Source organism: Squalius cephalus, assembly GCF_949319135.1.
Source record: "Squalius cephalus genome assembly, chromosome: 8".
NCBI classification, from domain to species: Eukaryota; Metazoa; Chordata; class Actinopteri; order Cypriniformes; family Leuciscidae; genus Squalius; species Squalius cephalus.
The window spans coordinates 1,488,030-1,514,951 of NC_137129.1; the positions used below are offsets into that span (position 1 = coordinate 1,488,030).

Here is a 26,922-nt window from a genome sequence, read left to right on the forward strand (position 1 = left end):
CCAAAAGTAATTCATATTATTCAGGTTTACTACAGTAAAGTAAGGCAAGGTTATTACATTAACCTGCATACTAAACACTTGATTAATTGTCACACTATTTATGGTGTAGCCAATTAGATTGCAAATGTGTATTCATTAGTTTATACGTTTGTTATGGACATTTATACACAATCTGCAGTCAGATGTCTAATGTTTATTTGTTTGTTTGCTTTTATTCAGCTCTTACGGTGCTTTTGGAAATGAGATCCTTTATAAACATCAGTTCCTGAGAGTAAATTGCATCTGTTCAGCCGGGAATGCTACAGCAACAGTTTTTACCTTCACACTTCAGTACATCATAGCAAAGCAGGAGTTATACGTGTCTCGTTTGCTCAATATGCACCTTGACTGACATGCAAAAATGGCAGTTTTGCAAGCTTTATCTCTCTTAAGCAACAGGATGTAAAAGATGCTGCCCTATTCCTATTCATACCTATCTGAGTTACACATCACACTTACTTCATGACTTAGCAGAAACACACTCAACAGGCGTTGTCAAACTTCAACTGAAGTGTTACACCCTCTGCCAATTTGTACACTTTATATTTCCAACAACTTTCCTCAATATGTTTTTCCTCAATTGACTGTTTTATAAGTCTCAACAATCTTTTATTCAATCACTCTTGTTGTCTAATTATTCGCATCATCTCTCTTGCTTTGGAGATGGTTGTTTCCCGATGAGGACCTTCCCTTCTTCTGTCTTCTACTTTTCTTGGCTTCTTTCTTCTTTTCTCTTCTTTGTTTTGTTTCTTTAAAATACTGTCTACAAGCATATCATCCATGTTAATCTCAAGCTTGTTTGTTACATTTGTTACATTTGTTTTTGGTTGTTGCTCTTCGCCCAGGGAATTTAAAATGGAAGAACACATTAATGTGTCATCTGGTACGACATACTGTATAAAAACTTTATATGTAGAAACAGCCAACACAAAAATTAAAAGTTAAAGTGGTTTTGTACAGATTGAAAATGAATTATAGAACTATTTTGATAATAATATGTTTCAGCTGCAGACTAATAACAAACACATAAAACGTTTATGCAGGATATGTTCATGAATTAAAGGGATAGTTTACCCAAAACAGAATACAGCCAAACACTGTGTGAATACAGAATAGAATCTACTGAATAGAATACAGTGAATACAGCCATTCACTGCCATTATAAAGCTTGGAAGAGCCAGGACATTTTTTTATATATATAACTCTGATTGTATTCGTCTGAAACAAGAATGTCATGACTTGAGGGAGAGTAAATCATGGGCTAATTTAAATTTTTGGGTGAACTATCCCTTTAAATTAAGACAAGGCATATTTTGTAAAACAGATGTACACTAAGTGATCTCTGATGGATCCGTGACCCTCATGTTTCGCGCTGGCGGCCGAGCCACATGCTGACGACGGACCGATGAAGGTGACAGTGTGCACTGAAGGAACCGCACCAGCCAGGAGTCTCACCCATGCTGAACTCCATCGTATCGCCAGGATTATTATCATCTGGTCTAAAGTGAACGCTCAGATGCAGAAGTGAAGTCCTGTATCTTCACCTGCACAAAACGCACCCATGCACGGAAGATAGCACCCTCTTTTTTCTTGTTCGGAAACCTGTGGACTCGATGTCCCGACAGGCTGGAGTTTACAGTTCAACCTCCACAAACTCAACAATTTCCATAACGATGATAAATTGAAATACAATAACTACTGAAAACACACTGAAACATGACATTCAGTTCAAAACTCCGGATGTGTTCTTGATCCGCCCATTTTATCGAGAGGTGACCTGTGCGGACTTGAGACAGCCAGTTATCCCAGAATGCATCTCACACCAACCAGCAGACGTCAATAGGGTAGGAGTAAACCCACGTAATTTAAAATAGGCCTACTACAGTTATTATGTCACAAAATGTAGTTTTTATAGTTTTTCAGACTAGAATGTAGTTGTTTGAAGCTCAAATCTGTGATTTAATTATAAAGATAGCGTCTATTTGAAATTTTTATATGACGTTTTTGGAGTTGTGAGATCCAGTCGGTGACCGGGTGCTCAGCGCTCATTAACCGTGAGGAGAACAGCCTTTCCTCGACTATATTATCTTCTGACGCTTGCCGCTGGCTCTGATGTCTCTGTGGTTAAACATGAGATATAATTCGTCTTTCTATATCTATCGGGCGATCTTCGGTCTCCTGAATCTATCGTTTATTCCCTGGCAAATCGTTTTTACTGAGGGCAAAGTGAAGTTTCATAACTTTAAATTTAGGCTATTTAACTTGTAGCCTAGCTGACGTGGTACGTTTGAATTGCTTTATTTCATATTGTATAGCTTCTGATGCCTTTTACTTATACTTTTATAATGACTATTATTGATCATTAAAACTGACATTTAACAAAGAGAGACAAGATTGTGTTTTATGTCATAATTTAATTTTATTACAGTGAAGATAATCAGAGTAGCCTACATTTGCACATTTTGCCTGAACCACATATTAACATGTTTAATATTTGTTTAACAGATTTGTGTATTATATTTAGTATAATAGTATTATATTAATATATAATATTATATTTAGTATGTATTGTATTATATGTATATATAGAGGCAGAGTGGTCAAGACCGAACTAGCTTGGTATTGAGAAACAGACATTTCGAAACATTTCGACAGTTATGATGTAACGAAGCCTAGATTACTGAAATCACGTGACTTTGGCAGTTTTATAAACGCTCTGAACCCATGATTCGAAACCAAAGATTTGAAGAATCTGAAGAATCAGTGTTTCGAAATCGCTCATCACCAACTACGGGTAACAAAGGTTTTTGGCTCCATCGCATGTTTTGATCTGCACATCTGAGACGTAGACACAGACCAGTGAAAAGGGTCTCGTGAAAAAAACCCTGAAGAAAGAGCTGGAGTAGCGTTTGAGGCTAGTAGTGATCAGAGCAGGAGTAGCGTTTGAGGCTAGAAGTGATAAGAGCTGGAGTAGCGTTTGAGGCTAGTAGTGATCAGAGCAGGAGTAGCGTTTGAGGCTAGTAGTGATCAGAGCAGGAGTAGCGTTTGAGGCTAGAAGTGATAAGAGCTGGAGTAGCGTTTGAGGCTAGTAGTGATCAGAGCAGGAGTAGCGTTTGAGGCTATTAGTGACCAGAGCAGGAGTGTGACGTAGGAGTCACTTTCATCTTCATGATTCTTTTGATAATTACTATAATGTGTTAGATCAGTGAAATAAATGGCACAGTGATACTCTTAAGAAAGCTTTAATTTGATATTTGTCTCTTTTTGGCGTGTTTTTGTGATATAAATGTGAAATTGAATATTATTTGTATGATTGGTCATAATATTCCTCATATGAATAATATATTGGATAAATAATAAATATAGTAATTGTTTATAAAAATATTATTAAATTCATTTATGAAGCCTATTATATAAAAATGAATTTTGTTTAAAAGCAGATCTATTGCTGAATTGTGAAGGTCTTCTGTGACTGAGGGTGATACATTGATGAAATTCAGGTGAGTTGAATGTTTATGCACTTTCTATAGAGCATGATATGCAATGGAGGTTTTACTAATAAAACTAAACTTTTGTTTTGACAATTCAAGTCAGTGTGTAAAGATATGATATATAGTAGTCTAGAAGTGTCTAGTTGCACTCAGAGCAATACAATAATGACAAAAGAACATTCAGCAAGAATCAGTTACATATAGAAAATACTGTTTATTGTCAATTATTATAAATAGCATTAAATAACAATGAACATTTAATACTTTGCAACACATTAAATTGATCTTATGATTGTCTGATTTCCTTACAATACCTCGGTTTCTCAAAACAAAACTAATCTAAGGAATCTGAAAGTAGGAAGTTAATTATTTGCAATTACTTAAGCACAACAACATATCAATACAAATCTAAAAGAAAGAAACATACAGCAAACAGACAGACAGCATTAGTACATTTGTTCAGGGTTTGTGAATGTAAAACGAAGCTAAACAGCAAAATAATGATTAGGGGAGTACAATTCTCTAGTACAATAATGTGGTTTTGTTTCACAGTGTACTTTTTTCTTGATTTACCCCGAAAGAATGGAAGTGAAATGTGACAACATGCCCCATAGGTGGGGTTCATTATAACATGACTATATGACAGATTCAAATGTTCTCTGATCTAATCAAAAAATGATCCAAGACAAACGCAAATATTTTCTCAATAAAATACAATTATTAACTTTTTCATATAAAATAATGGCATTTTTTAAATAATTAAAAATAAAATATTTTTGGAGTTTGACAACAAACACAGCTTTAGCCTACAGCATAGTTCAAAACAAAATAATAATTAATCATTTATGAACATTGACTCTCAGTCTTTATTCTCCTTTTTCTCAATATAATTCATAAAAGTATAGAATAGAATATCATAGTTCTATTAGAGGCTCACTGTAACGCAGTGTGACAACATGCCCCGCCTGAGCAACTGGGCTTTAAACATGAAGAGTGTTTCTGCTGGTTAGATCAGCGTTAAAGAACTATCTCAACTGTTAATTAACAGATATGAGATTAAAATAATATCAGATTTGTCTAATTTTAAATAAACACAAAAAACAGAGATGAAAAATTCACATAGGCTAAGTAAGAAATTTACTTTTGCAATTGCAATTTTTTCTCTATATAGTGTTGATATGGCAACTAATAAATACACTAAGAGAGACCGAGTGTGTCAGATATTCTGTTCAGCTTGTCCACTGATAGGGTTGTTGCTTTATTGGCCTGAAATTTAGAATATAGTAGCCTATTGCCAAAGCATTTTAATTATATTTAAATACAGAATAGAATTACACCACCATAGAAAAACAAACAAATAAACAAACAAACAAACAAACAGAAGAGGAACAGTTGATAATACAAAAAACAGCTGATAATATCACTTTCCTTATATTAATTATAATTAATTACAATTATTTACAATAAAGAATATGTGAAGTATTGCAAACAAACATTAGTATGGTGTATAAGATATAGGCTATTCATATTTTGCCTGCCATCCTCTCTGAGCATATACCATTTTATCATTACAATACCAATATATATGTTTCCTTCTTTAAATGAGGACGAGAAATTGAAAATGATTCCTTCATATGCTGATATGAGATGTGTTGTTATGTCTTATATCAGGATGGACATGCGTGTGGTTTTGTTTCTAACACTTTTTACTGGGATGTGTGTCGCTGATTCCACAGGTACGTTTAGAATAATACAAGTAAAAATACCTGGATTTGAAAATCTGTAATCATTGTGTATCATAATCCGATTCATTTATTAAAATTATAGGATGAAAAATGGTTATTGAAAAATGTGTTTATTTATGTATAAAGACTCTATGGTATAATTGTTTTTTTTTTTTTGTACTTGGTAATGTGTTTATAACTGTTATTATTGTATTAACAGTAAAGGACACAGCATCTTGCTCTGCTGATCAAAGTGAGTGTTCTTCATTCATTTGGATGTTGTCAGTAACACACATATAATATTCTTACTGGATATTTGGTAAGGGATAATGTAGGGGAGACCGGGGACAGTTGCAACATGTCATTTTTCTCCAATCAGAAACAAGCTAGCGTGATGACACTCATACTGAACATGCACAGTTAGACCCTCCACCCACCAAAAAGACAGTAGACATATTCAACATCTGCTGCTGCATTTATTGAACAAAACTTGTTTTGGAGGTATGAAAGTATTTTTTTTTCATGAGATATATTTTTTTGTCATACTGTCCAGACATTTTGTATGAATTAATCAAAACTTACTTAGTTTGAATTATTGTTTTGTTGACTTCTAAGTGACATGGTTAGCATGTGTCAAAGTCAGTGTGTCTAGCAGGCGTATGATGATCTGTCATGGCTGATAGGGTTGGGGACAGTTGCAACAAGTTATAAATTGCATGTTTAATAAAGTTTTGTTGCATTGCAAATTGTTCAATTCTTCCTGTCTGACACTGAAAGATGCAGAGATTGAATAGCATCTGTAACACCTGCACACTGAATATATGTAGGCCTATGTTCTACACATGAACAAACAAAACTCAACTGTTATTTGATAAATATGACTAAATAAATAAATTATAGGCTACAATAATATTATTGAAATACATAATACTATAATATTATAGTAGGCCTAAAACAGTTAATATTTTCAGAATTATATGCTCATTGAGACAAAAAGCTAAAATTAATTAGAGAAATTTAAGGTATTTTTAACGTGTTGTAACCGTCCCTGGGCTGGGGTCAGTCGCAACATCTGGCTTCTCCCATTCAAATAAATACTGTGAACGATATGTCATATATAATCATCTTTAAATGGTATGGGTAATTAGCAGACAGATGCAAGTTTAATATATACAAATTTGGTTGGTCTTGTCCAAATAGTCTCTGAGTAACTGAGAGAAATGCAAAAAGTGTTGCAACTGTCCCCGGTCTCCCCTACATCATCAAGACAGTTATCACAAAATAACCCATGGCTACTATATTTTGGACACAAAATATTGATTTCAGTTTAAATATATTAGCTCACTTGTATAAAATGCACATCTTCTTTGAAGAAAAAATATTCCAAGCAAGGCAAACATTTAAGGGATAATGTACAGTCATTGACACAATTTTTACACTTATTTGTCCACATGTCATGCAAACAAGAAACTCTGCTTCTAACCACTCAACTTTGTGATGCTGTTAGCGAATGTTCATTGGAAACATGGTTTCAGGAAACACCGACCATTACGGTGTAAAAAGCAATCATTCGGGCAACAAGATGAACACTACTGTACTCTTAATACTAAAAATACTTCAGTGCAATCTGAATATTTCAATACAATCAATAACTATAACAGAGACTCAACTGGCACCAGTTGTGTTTGTATGAAACGAGAGAGAGCGGGTCCACAGTGTGATGCGTCTCCAGAAACCCGGATGAGCTGTGTGTTATCCAGCGTTGCTGTTGATGACGTCATTATCTGGGAATATCAGACCTCGGAATGTCACGACTGACCAATCAGAATCAAGTATTCCAGAGAGCCGTGTAATAATCATTTGGATTACATATCTTAGAATTATTTTGGCTATTTTATTGGGAAAAACACATTAAAGTAAAAAAAGAAAAGTTATTGTTTATTATTTTATGTTATACAGGAAATCTTGCTCTTGGAGCCACAGTTGTCCAGTCTTCCACATTCGGTGCAAACGCAGCTCAAATGTCTCAATCAGTAGCTAAAAATGCTGTCGATGGCAACAGGAATTCAAATTATTGGGATGGGTCATGCACTTGTTCTAAAAAAAGAGCTGAGTCCCTGGTGGAGAGTTGACCTGGGGAAAGTCTACGAGGTAACCAGGGTTAGCATCACTAATAGTAAAGAATATTCAGGGACTATAAATGGTTCTCAGATCCGTATCGGCAACAGCCTGGAAAATAATGGCAACAATAATGAGCTGTAAGTATTGTCTTTCTCTTAATACCCTTAGACATTTACTAAGTTAAATAACATTACTTTGAAAAAATAATTTTAATATGAAAACTTGCCTTTGACAGAAGTATATTTGATATGCTTCTTGCTGTTTTAATTCGCCCCTCTCTATTTCTCTGTGTGTCTTCACAGGGCTGCGACTGTTGAGTCAATCCCAGCTGGAGTCATAAAAACATTTGAGTTTAAGCCCATTAATGGCCGATATGTCAACATTATTATACTGGGACGCACTGATTATCTCATTCTGTGTGAAGTCGAGGTGTTTGCAGGTGAGGGACAGTGAGAGAAGACTCTGTGATAGAATTTGTTTATGTTCTTATTAATGTGTGTATAACTGTTATTATTTTATTAACAGACACATCAACGTACACTTGTGTTCCAAGTGAGTGTTCTTCATTTCTTTCAATGTTGTCAGTAACACATAATATAATATAATATTGTTACTGAACATGGCCCGGTTTCCAATAAAATAATCCAAACTATAATAGCCTACATATTTTAAAATTGTAACATATATTGCTGCCACAATAACCTTTTCAAAAATGTACGTGCTTTCTTCTCTTTCCCATTTTTGTTCGCTGAGGTGGAGCTGCGATTAAATATTGTTCTTATAAATACTTTCCAGCATTTCAGTAATAAAAGTTTACATCTTGCGTACGGTGCTCGGCAGTGATCAAAAAGGATTTAAACCGTGAATTTTGAATCTCTTGTAAACTCAGAGATGTGGATTCAGACGGCAATTAAATTACCACACGACCTGTTTGTCAAAAAACAGAAGGTACTAATTTTGCCAGGGATTTTTACGCGGGTTGGGTGAGAAAAACACTGATATTATGGATTCAGACGGCACTAAAATCACCGACTTACCCCTGTAAATGTTTAAAATACCGGACGAGCCCATGAGAAACAATATTAGCGTCCGAATAGGACTTAACTGACAGTAGCCTATGCTTTTACTGGCCTTTAAAAGAACGTTTTAATTAAATTAATAATATTGTATAATAATATAATTAAAAATCTAACAACAATCAGTGTAATGACAATTTTATTTTTTGCATGAAAACACTTGAATTAGCCTAACTGAACACTGTCTGGGTGTATTAAAACTTCAGAATTATATTCATATAGACCTGCAACAGTGATAAGGTAAAGCTAAGAGCGGTCCAGACCAACCTTCCGAAAGTATGACTTACAGAAGATATACTTAGCGAACGAACGTTTCGGGAATCGTGCCATAAGGTTAAGAGAGAGGTTAAGGAATAGGTTAAGAACTACTTAGAGATAAGAACGCTTTGGGAAACCGGGCCCATATTCTTACATATAATATTCTTACTGAAAATGTGATAACCAATAAGGGATAATGTGAATCAACTCAGTTGTTATCGCAAAGTAAACCCTGAAAGGGTGATCAGGACCCCGTCTTATTAAATTGCTACTAACCACAAATAATTTTTTTTGGACACAAAGTATTTGAAAAATAGTTGAAATATTATATTAGCTCACTTGTAATAAACGTAAAGCTTCTGTGAAGAAAGAATATCCCTAGCAAGACAAGTTCAAACAAGACAAATATTTAAGGGATAATGTACAGTCATGTACAACAGATTAATAATTACATGAACATATTGATTTGAGATGAAACTGTTTTAAATTCTTGGCGGTTTATTATCTTAGAATCCATTATGGTGTACAAAAACAATCATTCAGGAAATAAGACGAACACTACTGTACTCTTAATACTATTATACTTCAATACAATCTTAATATTTGAACACAATCAATAACTATAACAGAGACTCAACTAGCACCAGTTTGTGTGAAACGAGAGAGAGAGCGGGTCCACAGCATGATACAAGAAACATTAAGGAAAGGCCGGCTCCAGAAACCCGGATGAGCTGTGTGTTATCCAGCGTTACTGTTGATGATGTCATTATCTGGGAATATCAGACCTCGGAATGTCACGACTGACCAATCAGAATCAAGTATTCCAGAGAGCCGTGTAATAATCATTTGGATTACATATTTTAGAATATTTTTTCCCATTATATTGGAATTATACTTTGGCACATTAAAGTGAAAACACGAAAAGCTATTGTTTATTATTTTATGTTAAACAGAGAATCTTGCTCTTGGGGCCACAGCTGTCCAGTCTTCCACATACGATCAAGAAGAAGCTAAAAATGCTGTCGATGGCAACAGGAATTCAATTTTGAGTGGTGGGACATGCACTCATACTAATGCGGACAAAGACCCCTGGTGGAGAGTTGACTTGGGGAAAGTCTTCAATGTAACCAGGGTTAGCATCACTATTCGTGGAGATTGTTGTGCAGAGAGGATAAATGGAGCTCAGATCCGTATCGGCAACAGCCTGGATAATAATGGCAACAATAATAAGCTGTAAGTATTGTCTCTCTCTTAATACTTACACAAGTGGTTGAAAAACGAGTAAATAAGATAATATTACTTCGAATAAATCTTTTTAATTTGACAGAAGTACATTTAATATTTATCGGTTACTCTGTGTCTTCACAGGGCTGCGACTGTTGAGTCCATCTCAGCTGGAGAGACAAAAACATTTAAGTTTAAGCCTATTAAGGGGCGATATGTCAACATTTTTATATCTGGGCGCAATGAATATCTCACTCTGTGTGAGGTTGAGGTGTTTGCAGGTGAGCAATAAGAGGAGAGAGATGGTGTGTAGACATTTTTACTATTTATACTATGTGTATGTTGCCTTAACAATGGTTTTCTGATTTCATTGCCAGATTAAGTGGAATGAGAGGATGTTACGCCACAGTCCACTGATCCTACAAGCAAAATACCAAACTTCTGTTTTCTGAGCAATACTAATATTGCACTTTTTTCATTGTTTTCATTTTACCTGTATGCACCTTTTATCCTTAAGATAAAAGATACGTTTCAGTGCACATTCAGTAAAGGTTTGAAATGGTTTTTAAAATGCACCTGATTCTTAACCCCAGTTTGGTTTGTCTATTTACCCATCTTTCCTTATCTTTCTGCTTTCTACATCAATAAATTACTACAGCATTGCATGTTGTATTGTATGTTTCTGGGTCAAAAAAAAAGAGAGGCTTATTGGGATATTTACAATGAGGAGGAGTGTTACATAGCTACCCATCTAGGGTTGAGGAGCTGATAACAAAGTAAAGAATTACATTTTACAAAAAAGAGAAAGAAAAATAAAACCATGGAGAGAACGAGGATTTCCAACCTTCTGTCCCAGAATCAACAACACAACCACCAATTCAACCAATATTAACTTTCCATTTTCTGTTATAAAGAGAGAAAAAAGGCAACAATAACATCAACAATTACCAAACCAGAAATATCAATATGAAAAAGAATAATAATGAAAATAGGGGCAATAGGAGCTTTAGGGGAGAGCCTGGCCAAAATAACAAACAATACAAAAAACTAACTACCCCAGAAATCTCTCTAAATTACCTGGAGAAAGATAATCCAGAATAATAATTTACATAACTCTTCCCTCTCTCCCTGTTTAACCATAAACCGGAGAAAATCAGGATTACAAACAAAAATTGCCCGGTATGGGCATGGAGAACAACATCTGGCGCATGCAACTGTGAATTTCTTACAAAATAAAACAGACCAATAAAAAAATGCAGATAAAGGTTTTTATTGGACATCAGCAAAAACAATATAAATATTGCTTTTGCTTACTTTACATAAATTTAGATACGTTTTATAAACACAAGGCTACATCGAAACAATGGCATGAAGCAAATAATAACTTCTTATGAAGCATAGTTTAAAGTCATCAATCAGTGTTTTGAGACAAACAAATAAAATAACAACAAAAGACAAGATATTAATAAAATAATATAATTTTTTTTTTTTTTCAAGTAGGCCTAGCAGCAATATAATATAAAATGTGGCTCTAGTCATCCTGGTGTCTAAAAGCTGAGGTAAACATTCAGAAAAAAAAAAAAAAAAGTAAAATGTGTAAATTCCCATGTGTGATGTACAAACAGGTTATACTGTATGTGGAAAGGCTGGCTTGGTGTCCTGCCTTCAATGCCATTCCTATCTCATGGGGGATACAAGCATAGATATCATATAAAGGCTAGATGTCTTAAAGGATTAGTTCACTTCAAAATGACAATTCTGTCATCATTAACCTGTGTAAATTTCTTTCTTCTGCTTAACACAAAAGAAGATTGTTGCATAAACTTCACATTGCAGTTGAACTGTTGCTAGATATATGCTGAATATTATAATGTTTAGACCCATGTTTACTGTTAAAAACTGTGTTTGTGGATATCTGAAAAGCAAAACGCACCAAACATTAGGCTTCATGTTTTTACTCCAATCTCATTTCATAATGATATAACGAATGGAAACATTTGAAGTGACATATGATAATCAATATATATTTCTCTAGTGTAGTGTTACTGAAGTGTTCCTTTTTAACGATTGATATGCCGCCTGCTGTAGGTTATTAATATTATTATTTTACGCAGCACTGCAGCCTATGCCTACAAGGCACAATAAACCTGGTGTTCATATATATACAGGTGCTGGTCATAAAATTAGAATATCATCAAAAAGTTGATTTACACTCACCTAAAGGATTATTAGGAACACCATACTAATACTACTGTGTTTGACCCCATTTCGCCTTCAGAACTGCCTTAATTCTACGTGGCATTGATTCAACAAGGTGCTGAAAGCATTCTTTAGAAATGTTGGCCCATATTGATAGGATAGCATCTTGCAGTTGATGGAGATTTGTGGGATGCACATCCAGGGCACGAAGCTCCCGTTCCACCACATCCCAAAGATGCTCTATTGGGTTGAGATCTGGTGACTGTGGGGGCCATTTTAGTACAGTGAACTCATTGTCATGTTCAAGAAACCAATTTGAAATGATTCGAGCTTTGTGACATGGTTCCTGCTGGAAGTAGCCATCAGAGGATGGGTACATGGTGGTCATAAAGGGATGGACATGGTCAGAAACAATGCTCAGGTAGGCCGTGGCATTTAAACGATGCCCAATTGGCACTAAGGGGCCTAAAGTGTGCCAAGAAAACATCCCCCACACCATTACACCACCACCACCAGCCTGCACAGTGGTAACAAGGCATGATGGATCCATGTTCTCATTCTGTTTACGCCAAATTCTGACTCTACCATCTGAATGTCTCAACAGAAATCGAGACTCATCAGACCAGGCAACATTTTTCCAGTCTTCAACTGTCCAATTTTGGTGAGCTCGTGCAAATTGTAGCCTCTTTTTCCTATTTGTAGTGGAGATGAGTGGTACCCGGTGGGGTCTTCTGCTGTTGTAGCCCATCCGCCTCAAGGTTGTGTGTTTTGTGGCTTCACAAATGCTTTGCTGCATACCTCGGTTGTAACGAGTGGTTATTTCAGTCAAAGTTGCTCTTCTATCAGCTTGAATCAGTCGGCCCATTCTCCTCTGACCTCTAGCATCAACAAGGCATTTTCGCCCACAGGACTGCCGCATACTGGATGTTTTTCCCTTTTCACACCATTCTTTGTAAACCCTAGAAATGGTTGTGCGTGAAAATCCCAGTAACTGAGCAGATTGTGAAATACTCAGACCGGCCCGTCTGGCACCAACAACCATGCCACGCTCAAAATTGCTTAAATCACCTTTCTTTCCCATTCTGACATTCAGTTTGGAGTTCAGGAGATTGTCTTGACCAGGACCACACCCCTAAATGCATTGAACCAACTGCCATGTGATTGGTTGATTAGATAATTGCATTAATGAGAAATTGAACAGGTGTTTCCTAATAATCCTTTAGGTGAGTGTATATACAGGTGCTGGTCATAAAATTAGAATATCATCAAAAAGTTGATTTATTTCAAGAATTGTATATATTATATAGACTCATTACATGCAAGTGAGATATTTCAAGCCTTTATTTGTTATAATTTTGATGATTATGGCTTACAGCTTATGAAACCCACAAAATCAAAATCCCAGAAAATTAGAATATTACATGAAATCACACAGTAATTACACAGTGATGCCATGGTCATTGAACCAGGTTTTGGTTCTTTTGGCAGTGTGGGCCGGTGCAAATCCTGCTGGAAAATGAAGGAAGCATGAAGTGCTCTGGAAATGTCCTGGTAGACGGCTGCGTTGAGTGGACAGCACAGTGTACCAACACCAGCCGATGACATGGCTCCCCAAACCAACACAGACTGTGGAAACTTCACACTGGACTTCAAGCATCTTGGATTGTGTGCCTCTCCATTCTTCCTCCAGACTCTGGGACCTTGGTTTCCAAATGAGATGCAAAATTTGCTCTCATCAGAAAAGAGGACTTTGGTCCACTGTGCTTTATTAAATCCAGAGTCAACGCAGCCGTCTACCAGGACATTTTCAGAGCACTTCATGCTTCCTTCACTTCAATCTAAGCTGATGAATTGTGGTGAATTGTGCTGTAGCATTAACTGACCAGTGAGTTGCTTTTCTTTACTTTTTTTATCCTGTTGCCTATTTTATCATTGTGAGTAAATTGTTATTAAATAATAATAATAATAATAAATAATATGTTTATTTTATATAGCGCCTTTCTGAGGACTCAAGGTCGCTTTACAATAATTACAAATACACATAACATAGAAACATGACATAGAGACGATACATATAAACTGTGAAGGATAACATACAGATGTGGCCTTTAAAAATGCGCGTCTCAGAGAAAAGAATGCCACAAGCACTTCCGAAATTCTGCGGGATCGTGCAGAAGGGGGATTAGGTGTTGGACGCAGGAAATACTAAAACCTGTAGATGGCAGTAGTGTTTCATGTGGCCATACTGAGTTGACGAAGTATGACGAATACAATGTTTTCTTTTGCCAGTTACATAAACAGTCACATATTCTTCATAAAAATCCGACTCAAACGCGCATCATTTGTCTTATTTTTTTTTTCCTGTGTACTTACAGTAGAAGAGACGTGATGTAGGCTATGATAACTGAGTCTTATAACACAATAATTTGCGAAGACCTTTAAAGAGACCGAGATCATTTGCGCAATATCATTATCTAATTTTACATTTAGTTCATTTTTGCATCTTAACGTTTTAAATAGTTTTAACATGGTTGTAATGCGCTTTTCTGCATTACACACAGTACTTTTTATACTATCATGTTTCCCTTATAGGCGTCGATTTCGGTGGGGACGGTGGGTACGCACCCACCAGATTTCGTCATGAGTCATTTTGTACCCACCACTTTTAACTTCAGTCCATATTAATTTGACTTTTGGTTCGATTTTTTTTTTTAACGTTTTCAGTGGTTATGAGGAGCTTAATTAATTTAACCTGAGATGTGCGTTATATCGCTTTTTGATCATTCTTTGTGTTGTCGAATTTTGACACAGTTTCATTATTTGTTCATAATAATTTGATTCATAATTATGTCATTTTTTTCTAAAAGTAAAAAAAACAAAGTTTTTTCTAAAAGCAATATTCTAAAGAGATACAAAGACATTGTACGTGTACCCACCAGATTTCGTCATGAGTCATTTTGTACCCACCACTTTTAACTTCCGTTGACCGTTTTCAGTGGTTATGAGGAGCAATATGAGAGAAAAATTTTGTAATCATTGTCTGACACAACAAAAAAATATATAATATTCATTTTATTTTAATTTTCGTGTTCGCATTTATGAGGGAAAAAACAACGTGTCAGTTTACGGTTATGGACGTGAGCGCTCTAAAAGCGGCAATAAAAGTCTGCTTTAAAACTTTCACAGAGACCTCAAACAGAACAGCTGCCTTTCTTTAAATTGAATTTCGTTTTGTATTAATTATATCTTAATTTTAATCAATGTTTCGTGAACCAATTGCCTGGATTTAAGAAGTAAATATAGCAGACAATCACGACATTGGAGGCGCCGGGCGATATCTCATAAATGAACCGAAACTCAGCGTGTAATGCACATTCACATTTACAGTGTATTTAGACACATTTAGACGCATTCATAATCATTACTTTTACCGGTTCTTTGTGGCAAGCTTTATGCGTGCGGTCGTGCGCTTGAGTGCGGCTATATTACGTAAACGCTCATGATCCATAAGTAGGCTAATTAAATTAATATAAAGGGGCGATTTGTCCACGAATTACTTAAATGAACAACTAGCCTAGTATACTAGTCGACTACAAAAAAAAAAAAACTTTTAGTCGAAAGCAGCCCGTATTCCACATATTTTCGAACCAGGCAACAGGACATCTGTGTTGAGCGAGGCCGTGGACCCTGAGCGGAATGAACGAGCGGAGCGGAATATTCAGAAATGCGCTCTCCACTCACGAGCTCTGATCGGAACAAACCCGAACCTCACTGTCTGCTGAACTTGCAGAATCATCAAAATATAATATTTTCTAAAGAAGAATTTTAAAACTTTATTGGTGGTAGTTGAGAAGAATTCCTCTTTCCATATCTAAATCATTTCGAGTGCAATATAAATGTATCATATTGTTATTCTTATTATATAAGAATAATACGTATTTTTTACAACATTTTTAACATATAGAGAATACAAGTTTAGCGTGTTGTGTGTATTTCCTAATTATAAGCTTTTGGTGAAATTGCAACAAAACTAAAAGAGTAAAAGTGCATAAAAACATAAAAACATGGCGTCGTCTCAAGAAATATCTGCGTACACACTAAACCACTGAAACCGACTCAAAACGATGTAGCCTAGTATACATACCAGACCAGGCACTGCAATTCTGCCACAGACATACACTAAAAACGGAGAAGACTTAAAGCATGCGCATAAACCTTGCGCGCTATACAACAATAATATTAGGCACAGTAGCTTCTTTTTTTTCTTTTCTTTTTTTATCAAGAACTTTGTTGAACAATATGAACAACCATAAATGGTCTGGTACAAAATATGAGTCACGATATTCGATAGTTAACGGATGCATAAAGCTTGCCACAAAGAACTGACAAAAGTAATCATGTGTCAAATATAGCAAGGAGACATTTTAATTGTTTACTAATCAACTAGTGTTTTATGTGTCAGTCAAAGATGTTGACAATGCTGACTCGTCATCTTCGCAGATATTGTGAACGTGCCTATAGAGAGAAATGCACACTTACAAAAGAGAGTTGTCTGTTTCTTTTCGTTTTGAATTGTTTTGTTTAAAAGTGGACATTTCAAGCTTTCTAGATACATTTCTGAGTTTCGGTTCATTTATGAGACGAGCTCAGTTCACGAGCAATGCAAGTTATATCGCGCCGGTGCCTCCATTTCCTGATTAAATCGTCTTAAATGCGTCTCCGTGTGGACAGAAACCAATGTAATCTTCCTGATTTAATCACGTAAAACACAAGTCTAAACACAAGCACCACTCTTCTGAATGATGGTAACCACAAACCTCCAAGAGTTTGTAAACCAATTGTTTGTAAAACATATTTAATATTTACAAATTCAAAAAAAAAAAAAAAAAAAAATGTTTTACAGTGTATAAATAAAACGACATGAAGAAAGTTATTTCCAAAATGTAATTAATTGCACAGTCTTTGTTTTAGCTGCTTGTTTTAGCTGCTACCAATTGCACAGAGTCAAGAAATTACAACCACCCACCCCCCAGGTCTGCCGATTCAACCCCCAATGCTAATCGATCTCCTCTCAGGGAATCAAAAGAAAACCGGTTTTTCCAGTTTTCACCAGCGTGTGGGCGGGGTTTTAATCCCTTGCAGTTCCTTTGTTTAAATGCTATTTAAGCAAATATACTATACATACGCTTTAAGTTATTTCAAATTAATGTTTATAGCTTAATTTGTTGATATCGCGTAACTTAATTTGACATATGTTGATATAACCAACTGACATTGTAGATTCCATTGCATGCCAGGAAGAGGCTTATGCTTTGTTTTAAGTAATGAGCATTTACTATAATATAGCCGCACTCAAGCGCACGACCGCACGTATAAAGCTTGCCACAAAGAACCGGTAAAAGTAATGATTATGAATGCGTCTAAATGTGTCTAAATACACTGTAAATGTGAATGTGCATTACACGCTGAGTTTCGGTTCATTTATGAGATATCGCCGGCGCCGGTGTCGTGATTGTCTGCTATATTTACTTCTTAAATCCAGGCAATTGGTTCACGAAACATTGATTAAAATTAAGACATAATTAATACAAAACGAAATTCGATTTAAAGAAAGGCAGCTGTTCTGTTTAAGGTCTCTGTGAAAGTTTTAAAGCAGACTTTTATTGCCGCTTTTAGAGCGCTCACGTCCATAACCGTAAACTGACACGTTGTTTTTTCCCTCATAAATGCGAACACGAAAATTAAAATAAAATGAATATTATAATTTTTTTTTGTTGTGTCAGACAATGATTACAAAAATTTTCTCTCATATTGCTCCTCATAACCACTGAAAACGGTCAACGGAAGTTAAAAGTGGTGGGTACAAAATGACTCATGGCGAAATCTGGTGGGTACACGTACACTGTCTTTGTATCTCTTTAGAATATTGCTTTTAGAAAAACTTTTAGTTTTTTTACTTTTACTTTTAGAAAAAAACGACATAATTATGAATCAAATTATTATGAACAAGTAATGAAACTGTGTCAAAATTCGACAACACAAATAATGATCAAAAAGCGATATAACGCACATCTCAGATTAAATTAATTATATAAAAAACAGGGAACATTTTGTAAAAGCAAAACTGAACAAAATGCATACTTAAAATAATTGTATTAGGCTATGTGTTACCGAATATTTAATACCACTTCCCCATAATGTTGTAATTATTTTTTTAAAACAACATCTGTCAAACTGTCAATCAGATACCTCTTATCTGGTCATTTTTATTTTATTTTAGAAGTCATAACTGTTGATCACCCTTTGTATGGAATTTGTGAATATGAATATTTAGAAGATTTACAAACTGTCGGCAAGACCTCAAACCAACCCCGGACATTCTGAGACTAACGTGGAAAAATCTTTATGCTTAATGCATTAAGACAGTTCAATTAAAATATTTATTAATAATGTAATGGCAAATCAGATGCGCCCAAAATATAAATGCTACGCGTTGAGCTGCAACATTACCTCACAAGAAATATCTGCACAAGAACAATCACACAAGAAATATTTTCACGAATTAAGAATCTGGGTAAGTCGCATTATTTAATTGCATTATGTTAGGATGATTTTGTGTATATATATAAAAAATACTGCTGGGTTTTTACAGGCAGAGTCACGTGTTTTATGCTCACACTAAATTCTCTGTTGCACTTATATAAATGCGCATTGCATGCACAATCATCTTAATAGTTGTACAAAAAAGTTATGCGCTACTGGCAAGAACGTCACTTTGCTGTTTTAATAAAAGCAATGTTAAATATTCTGCATGCACTCATCTCCTGGAAACCACAGCAATGACAAAGCATATAAAAATTCGTAAACGTTGTCCAATACCCCTTCTTGTCTTAATGAACCTTTTGCATTTACAAATATTTTCAAATGTCTGTATAATACAGTAGCCTACTGTAAATATTTGTGTCTATTACTATTTATAATTTATATTTTATTGTGGATGTTTTCTCACAATCGTGACGTAATGAAGTAAAAGAAAAAATCTAACGTAAAGTTGTTTTTTATGCGCCACCTGGTGGATATTCTGTGAAGCGAAACACATTGAGGGAATTTGTAAGTAGCGCCCCCCGAAAGCACTTGCAGAATTCTGCGAGACTCTACGAGACGAATTGCCGAATGCCGCGGGAGAAAACGCGCGTTTTTAAAGGCCAGATCTGTATAGAGGTATAGTACATATAGAATCAGAACATTCAGGGGTCAGGGAAACAAGTGACAAAAAGATGTGTTTTAATGTGGGTTTTGAAGTCTTGTAGTGATTTAGGCTTGGGCGATATGCTCCATTTTCATATCGTCTTATCGTCAGCCTGTGAGATCGGCGATACACGATATTATCGTGAGGGGGCGGGGCTTACTTATTTGATTATTAACTTGCTTATTTACTCATCAATTTGCTTGTTTTATTACTTCGCTTTAAATATGAGAATTGTTTTCTATTTTGCTAGCAAAGGTGGAGTGTTTATTAATAGGCTAAATCAGGTTATTTCCCGGTATAGAGAGCCTAAGTCCCGCCCCTCCGCTTCCGGCTCATGGGACCTTATTTCGGAAAAAATATGTATGGAAGTCAATGGCGAGAGATAACTTATCTTTTTATTCCGTCTGAACTGTGCCCTGAACTACACATATGATGTTTGTCAATTTAAAAGGTAATTATGAAAGTCAAGAAAGTCGCAGTTTGTCATAAAACAGAAGAGTAACGTTTAGTTTTATGTGAAAATCGCTCAATGAACTACATCTCTCGTCTCGCACTATGTACGTCACAAGATCCGTTGCTCGTATGTGTGTATTCTGGCTCAAAACACTTGGGCATGACGGCATAACGTTACGATTATAATGTAAGACTATAGAAAAAATGACAGACGTTAGCTTCAGTAAAGTTAGCTTCATTCATTGAGAGAAAAGGTATGACGTCGCATGTGCGCCTTCGGGGTTTGTAGTCTTTGTAATTACGTATTTTCACAGTCTTATACCTCAGCAGGTTTACATCAAGCTGCGACTTTCTTGACTTTAAAATGTATCTTTTAAATTGACAAACATCATATGTGTAAATCAGGGCACAATTCAAACGAGATCAAAATATTTGTTGTCTCTCGCCATTGACTACCATACAATATTTTTCCGAAATAAGGTCCCATGGTGGTCGACCGGAAGGGGAGGGACTTAGGCTCTCTATAGTGAGGTAAAAAAAGATCCTAATCATTCTTGTATCTGACTCAGAGTATTTCAACATGTCAGCGGGAAATTTACGGACACACATTATCCTCTCATGCCGTTACAGATGCAGCATTTTGCCTATAGGCTGCTTCTGCACGAGATGAGAACACGTTTTAATTTCTTGGGTCAAAAAAAAGTGTTGGAGTCTGCGATATATATGTCCTCCTACCAGTGCTCTCTCTCTGTCTGGATGCACTTCACTTATGCGCACCGCACTTCAATAAGCCCAAATAACGCGGGTTTTAAATGCCGGGAGAAATCAGAGGCAAAAATCTAAAAGTCGATCGGTTATACTTAAACCTATGACTTGACTCTGATAAAGGAAAACGGGTTAATGCGTTTACATGACCACATGCATTGTCAGTTTATTCAGCATAATCGAGTTAATAACGTGCATGTAAACGCGCTCATTCCCTGAAAATGAAAGCAGAAACGGACTGAGCTTTCACTGCATTAACGGCGCGTTCTCTCAGAGACGACGGTGGATATAACGGTACAGCAACTATCAATTTACAGGCTTAATATTTCTCTTGTGGACTTACATTATTGACAGTGAAAAAATTTGAAGAATATTTCTTGTTAAACAAGTTTGAAGTTGCTTGTGATTTTCACAGATGGCAGAGTTTCACAGATATGCTTCGTGAACTAAAGACTTTTATTAGGCCTAGGCGGCCTATATAATTTTATTGATATTATTATAATTAATATTTTGTAATTGTATTGTTTTTAGTGTTATTAGTGTCATTAAATATTTTGTTAATGTTATGGAAACAAAATACTGACGAACAACGATGCCGCGTCTTCATCTTGGCTCTGTATAAGAATGATGCGTCTGTTAAAGGTCCCATGACATGAAATTTTCACTTTCTGAGGTTTTTTAACATTAATATGAGTTCCCCTAGCCTGTATATGGTCCCCAAGTTTCTAGAAATTTCAGTCGGTGTAAATCGAGCTTTTGCTATCTTTCTCTGCCTTTGAGAAAATGGAGGCTCATACGCGCTGATCTTGAATCTCCTCTTTATGACGTCATAAGGAGGAAATGTTACCTCCCCTGTCTCTGCTTTGCCCGCCCAGAGAATATTTTCCGCCCATGAGAAAATGCGCTAGGAAATAGGAAAGTGCGCGCGCGATTTTAGTTTGTCCACGAGAGATATCATGGCTTTTGAGCGAGCGAAGCATAATAATTGCTCAATAATTGGATGTACAAATGAACACCGAAGGGTCAATACAGAGCTGGGCTTGCTGAACGTCTGAAACTAAAGTCTGGATCACTCTCTTTGGCTCAGCTACACACCTCGGACAAGTAAGTCAACTAATGATATAAGTGTGTTGCTTTACTGTTTATGGTTACCTAGATTGTTACACGCAGAATGTGGCTATAACATTAGCTATGCAGCTATGCAGTTTATGTGTGTGAATACACACACTGTAACGCGAGTGTTGTACACTTCTTTGTTATTTGGATAACCGTTTTCCTGTTGTGTTATATGGCGCGCGCGATATCCGCATTTCAAGATCGCAGAGCTTGATGTAATTGTAATAAGATAAATACAGACGTTACAGATCTCTCATGAAAAGGCAACAGTAGGTTAGCGTTAGCTACATGATAATAACTGTAAACCATCCGAATAAAGTACCGTATCCAGACATAATATTTTAAACTAACCATTCGGAAACGTCCTGCTGGAGCCGCTGAGTTGCAACTTCTTTATCCGTTGCTTCTCCATCCGGATCAGACTCTGGGTCAAACTGAAATGCTTGAAAGACTGCGTGTCTTCGTGCCATTGCTATATCCAACGTAAACATGCACGCCACGGTACCTTTGTGCAGGATGGTTAAGGCCACACCCACCCTCCACCTTGCGCCGCCTTTCTCCTCCTCATTAGTATTTAAAGCTACAGACACCGAAACGGCCCGTCTGAAGGAAGCTCATTCTGGGACTGGCTTGTAGTGGCTATACTGTAATTCTGCACCGAGGCTGGATTTTTGGAAAGAGATTTCAGATACAGTACTAGGGACCACTAAGGCCTATATTAAAGCCTACAAAAAGTAGCATGTCATGGGACCTTTAAAACAAGCACTCTTGACAATTTGTGAATGGATCACCTTGCAATTAAATTTCGTTGTGGGATGTAGTTTTTTTAGTCTGTTTTAAAAACATTTTCTTTGAGGAGTCCTCGCGTGCGTCGGTGATGTCGCAAGTGTGGTTATGTGGTGATGTCGTTATGAATTTAGGCAAGGCAAATATAATTGTAGTTCCTAATTAATTTAATAACTATACTAGCTTCATAATAATAATAATAATAATAATGATTTAATACATTAATGGGAAAACGAGCCAATTATCGTATTGATATCGTCAAAGGCATCTGCCATCGGCGATATCTCTGTCTATCGTCGATACACGATACTATCGTCTGTCCTACAGTATAGCTGCATGCTGCGTTCTCCACATGTGAAGGGGAAAAACAGCAGCTACCACCTGCAGCATTACAGGTACATCCAGCTCCTCAACAGCCTCAGCAACACACCCGGGGTGAACCTGATGCTCCGGCTCTTGAAATCAAGCAGGCTCTGGTGAATCACCTGCTCAGGCAACATTAGGTTACCCACCTGTGTAAAAACATGATTTAAACACCTGTTTACAGTAAGAGTACAGTAAGAGATTTATGTTCTTTCAAATAACTCCTTTATTTAAAAGTTCTAGAACACAAAGTTTACGAATTGTCAGTTATTTTGAATTATAACAATAAATGGCCTTAAGTCATTTGCCACTGTGCCAAATGAAAAACAAAAAACAGTACAGATGTTACATTTCTGTATCTTACCAGAACATGGCATGGCTTTAAATGACTTGTACACTTGCCATTAAAATGAACATAAGAACAATGACCAAATAGTATGTTTTTGTACATAGCATCTATAAACTTGCGGTTTGCTGTAAGCCTGTTTACAACACTCAGAATACACAAACAGTAAATAAATAAATAAAAATGAATAAATAAAAATCAACCGTAACTTGCCATTAAACATAACTATAGGGAACAATGGAAAAGGAAACACATTTTTCTATTGTGTGTGTGTGTGTGAGAGAGAGTGATTTGAACAGAAAGGCATATTTCTTATGAGTTGTGTATGTAATGGATGTATGTATTAGCCTAATGTATCATTTTATACTCAAATTTCTACCGCTTATAAATTATCTATTATCTTCAGACTATGAAATATGAACATGATCATCTTCTTTGTCTGTTCCCTTCTGATTGATAGTTCTTTTTTAATATAGAAAATGAGTCATTCTTAATTTTTCTCATGTTAAAAAGGAAATGTTAAATATGAAAGGTTTATTTGTCTTTCAATCAGTTCTGTCAGGTCCATTAAGTCAAGAACACACAGACAATAAAAATAATTTAAGAATTTTTATTGAATAGATTGCAAACAAGTTGATGTTCCTGAATTGAAATTTGGCAGTATGGCTCTGTTCAGGGAGTCCTCTGACCTTTCATGAGCACCATGAAATAGAGAGTCAGAGGACAGCAGCAGCAGCATTAGGGAGCGTTCACACAGTTTAGGACTGTGAGAGCTAAAAACATCCCCCCAAACAAAACCACACCTGGCAATCCTCTGAGATACAGAGGATGATTTAACAATTTATATGCTTAGTAATCTACGAATATACGGATAATCCAGGGGCGTTATACTGAGCAGAGCGCGAGCAAAATAATGATCAAATGTGTTTATTAGCGAAACAAATCAGAGACTTGAGCTCATGGTTTTCTGGGCGTCAAGAATAGCCCGAACGTCGGGATGGGAGGGGAGCTAACCAGCTAATGCAGCTCAGCTGGAGCAGATCAGCTGACGGGACAGTGTTGTTAGCAAATATCATTAGCAGCGTCTTGACTACCTGGCCTGCCAGAACTGACGCTGACGCTCAATTTGTATTGCATATATGAGCCATAAAAACCTAATGTATGAAAAATGAAACAATGAAAACATATACAATTTTTATACAAAAGATTGGATATGTGTTTTAAGTATTTTAGATACATAGGCCTACACATATGCGTGTGTGTGTGTGTGTGTGTGTGTGTGTGTACATGACTGAAAAATGTGGTGACTTACCTGATAAATCCGACGATGGATCCATGGAACAGGCAACCATCTCTGAATCTTCATTCTCGTCATCTAATGTTAATTTGTTTACATGTAAGAACTAAGAACCTATATTATTTACAAGAGTATATCATCGAACGCATGTATAGCTTAAAATGCATAAATTGACATTATAAGCAATAACCTTTTTAGCTTAAGAATTATGATTGGAACAATCAAAGTTTTACGTAAACAAAGCCGAGGATAACAGCCATTAAAACTAAAATACACCAGGCTAATTGATATTATATCAGTTCATGCCAAAAAAAGAAAGAAAAGAATGTTTGCCTCACCTATGCTTACCTAGAACTGTGTTCATCGACGTCACAATAGGTCTCTGGCCAAGTATTTAGTCCATTAAGTCGAAATACTTGAATTTTACTTTCCCTTTCCCACCAGCACCTCTTTTGCAAAGATTTCTCTTCTCTGAAAGATATTTTTGTTTTAGAGTTTTCCATTTGGACTGTAAGATTTGGCACGGCTTGTCAAAGCCCTTGTCCTTTACGTCTGCTACCAAGTCTTGATAAATGATGGCATTTCTCTGTTGCTTGGAATCTTATATTCCCAATTACGTAATTACCTGTGAACCTCCATGCGAAAAAAACATATCCATTGCAGTTTTGCGAAATATTCCTTTTTACGAATTGCCTGTAAAACACCTCATGCGAGCGTAAAAACTTTTTTGCGATATATGAGAGTTTTTTGCGAAATTGACGTGTTTCCATTGGCCGTATTTTCAATTCACAATTTCGATTTGCGCATTTGAAGGGTAATGGAATAACCATAGTATGTGATGGCTAGTGATGACCATTTCATTTGCTTATGATGTTATGTAGAGAGTGTGTGTGATTCATTGTTACTGTCACATGCAGAACACAGTGTATTATTGCTTAGTTTCTCTTGATTTGCACTTCTGATAGATTGTTTACTGTCTTTATTTGGTCATTTTATATATTTTATGTTATTCTCTCTAATCTGAGATCGTCAGCTGTACCAAAAGTAATTCATATTATTCAGGTTTACTACAGTAAAGTAAGGCAAGGTTATTACATTAACCTGCATACTAAACACTTGATTTATTGTCACATGGTGTAGCCAATTAGATTGCAAATGTGTAGGCCTATTCATTAGTTTATACATTTGTTATGGACATTTATATTCAATTTGCAGTCAGATGTCTAATGTTTATTTGTTTGTTTGCTTTTATTCAGCTCTTACGGTGATTTTGGAAATGAGATCCTTTATAAACATCAGTTCCTGAGAGTAAATTGCATCTGTTCAGCCGGGAATGCTACATCAACAGTTTTTACCTTCACACTTCAGTACATCATAGCAAAGCAGGAGTTATACGTGTCTCGTTTGCTCAATATGCACCTTGACTGACATGCAAAAACGGCAGTTTTGCCAGCTTTATCTCTCTTAAGCAACAGGATATATGTAAAAGATGTTGCCCTATTCCTATTCATACCTATCTGAGTTACACATCACACTTACTTCATGATTTAGCAGAAACACACTCAACAGGCGTTGTCAAACTTCAACTGAAGTGTTACACCCTCTGCCAATTTGTACACTTTATATTTCCAACAACTTTCCTCAATATGTTTTTCCCCAATTGACTGTTTTATAAGTCTCAATAATCATTTATTCAATCGCTCTTGTTGTCTAATTATTCGCATCATCTCTCTTGCTTTGGAGATGGTTGATTCCTGACGAGGACCTTCCCTTCTTCTGTCTTCTCCTTTTCTTGGCTTCTTTCTTCTTTTCTCTTCTTTGTTTTGTTTCTTTAAAATACTGTCTACAAGCATGTCATCCATGTTAATCTCAAGCTTGTTTGTTACATTTATTACATTTGTTACAATGTTTTTGGTTGTTGCTCTTCGCCCAGGGAATTTAAAATGGAAGAACACATTAATGTGTCATCTAGTACGACATACTGTATAAAAACTTTAAATGTAGAAACAGCCAACACAAAAATTTAAAGTTTAAAGTGGTTTTGTACAGATTGAAAATGAATTATAGATATATTTATGATGATAATAATAAGTTTCTGTTGCAGAATAATAACAAACACATTAATGCATTACATTGCATTTATATGTAGGATATGTTCATGAATTAAAGGGATAGTTTACCCAAAAATGAAAATTAGCCCATGATTTACTCAACCTCAAATCATCCTTGGTGTATATGACATTCTTCTTTCAGACGAATATATTAAAAAATAGTTATTTTAATAGTTATATTAAAAAATGTCCTGGCTCTTCCGAGCTTTATAATGGTAGTGAATGGCTGTATATTTTTTGAAGTCCATCAAAGTGCATCTATCCATCATAAAAGTGCATCTATTCCTCATAAGTGCATCTATCT

The 26,922-nt window shown here is 35.9% G+C and overlaps 2 protein-coding genes across 6 annotated transcripts in view; both read left to right on the forward strand.

The window, feature by feature from the left end:
* Positions 1–26,922, forward strand: part of LOC307162669 (fucolectin-1-like) — a 380,376-nt gene that overhangs the window by 149,238 nt on the left and 204,216 nt on the right. The gene's annotated exons all lie outside the window — the stretch shown is intronic.
* Positions 2,772–10,597, forward strand: LOC307162679 (fucolectin-like). 5 transcript variants are annotated; one of them, XM_079878179.1, is made up of 12 exons: positions 2,773–2,833; positions 3,477–3,539; positions 5,202–5,266; positions 5,475–5,507; positions 5,634–5,755; positions 6,934–7,103; positions 7,214–7,512; positions 7,678–7,814; positions 7,901–7,927; positions 9,663–9,942; positions 10,078–10,214; positions 10,311–10,597. In XM_079878179.1, the coding sequence occupies exons 7-12, from the start codon at positions 7,298–7,300 to the stop codon at positions 10,313–10,315; spliced, it is 801 nt and encodes a 266-aa protein (XP_079734305.1). In that variant the 5' UTR covers positions 2,773–2,833; positions 3,477–3,539; positions 5,202–5,266; positions 5,475–5,507; positions 5,634–5,755; positions 6,934–7,103; positions 7,214–7,297; the 3' UTR covers positions 10,316–10,597. The 5 variants fall into 5 exon arrangements, with proteins under 5 accessions (XP_079734303.1, XP_079734305.1, XP_079734304.1 ...); XM_079878178.1 differs by lacking the exon at positions 6,934–7,103 and having other exon boundaries at positions 2,774–2,833; XM_079878177.1 differs by having other exon boundaries at positions 2,772–2,833; positions 3,480–3,539; positions 5,634–7,512.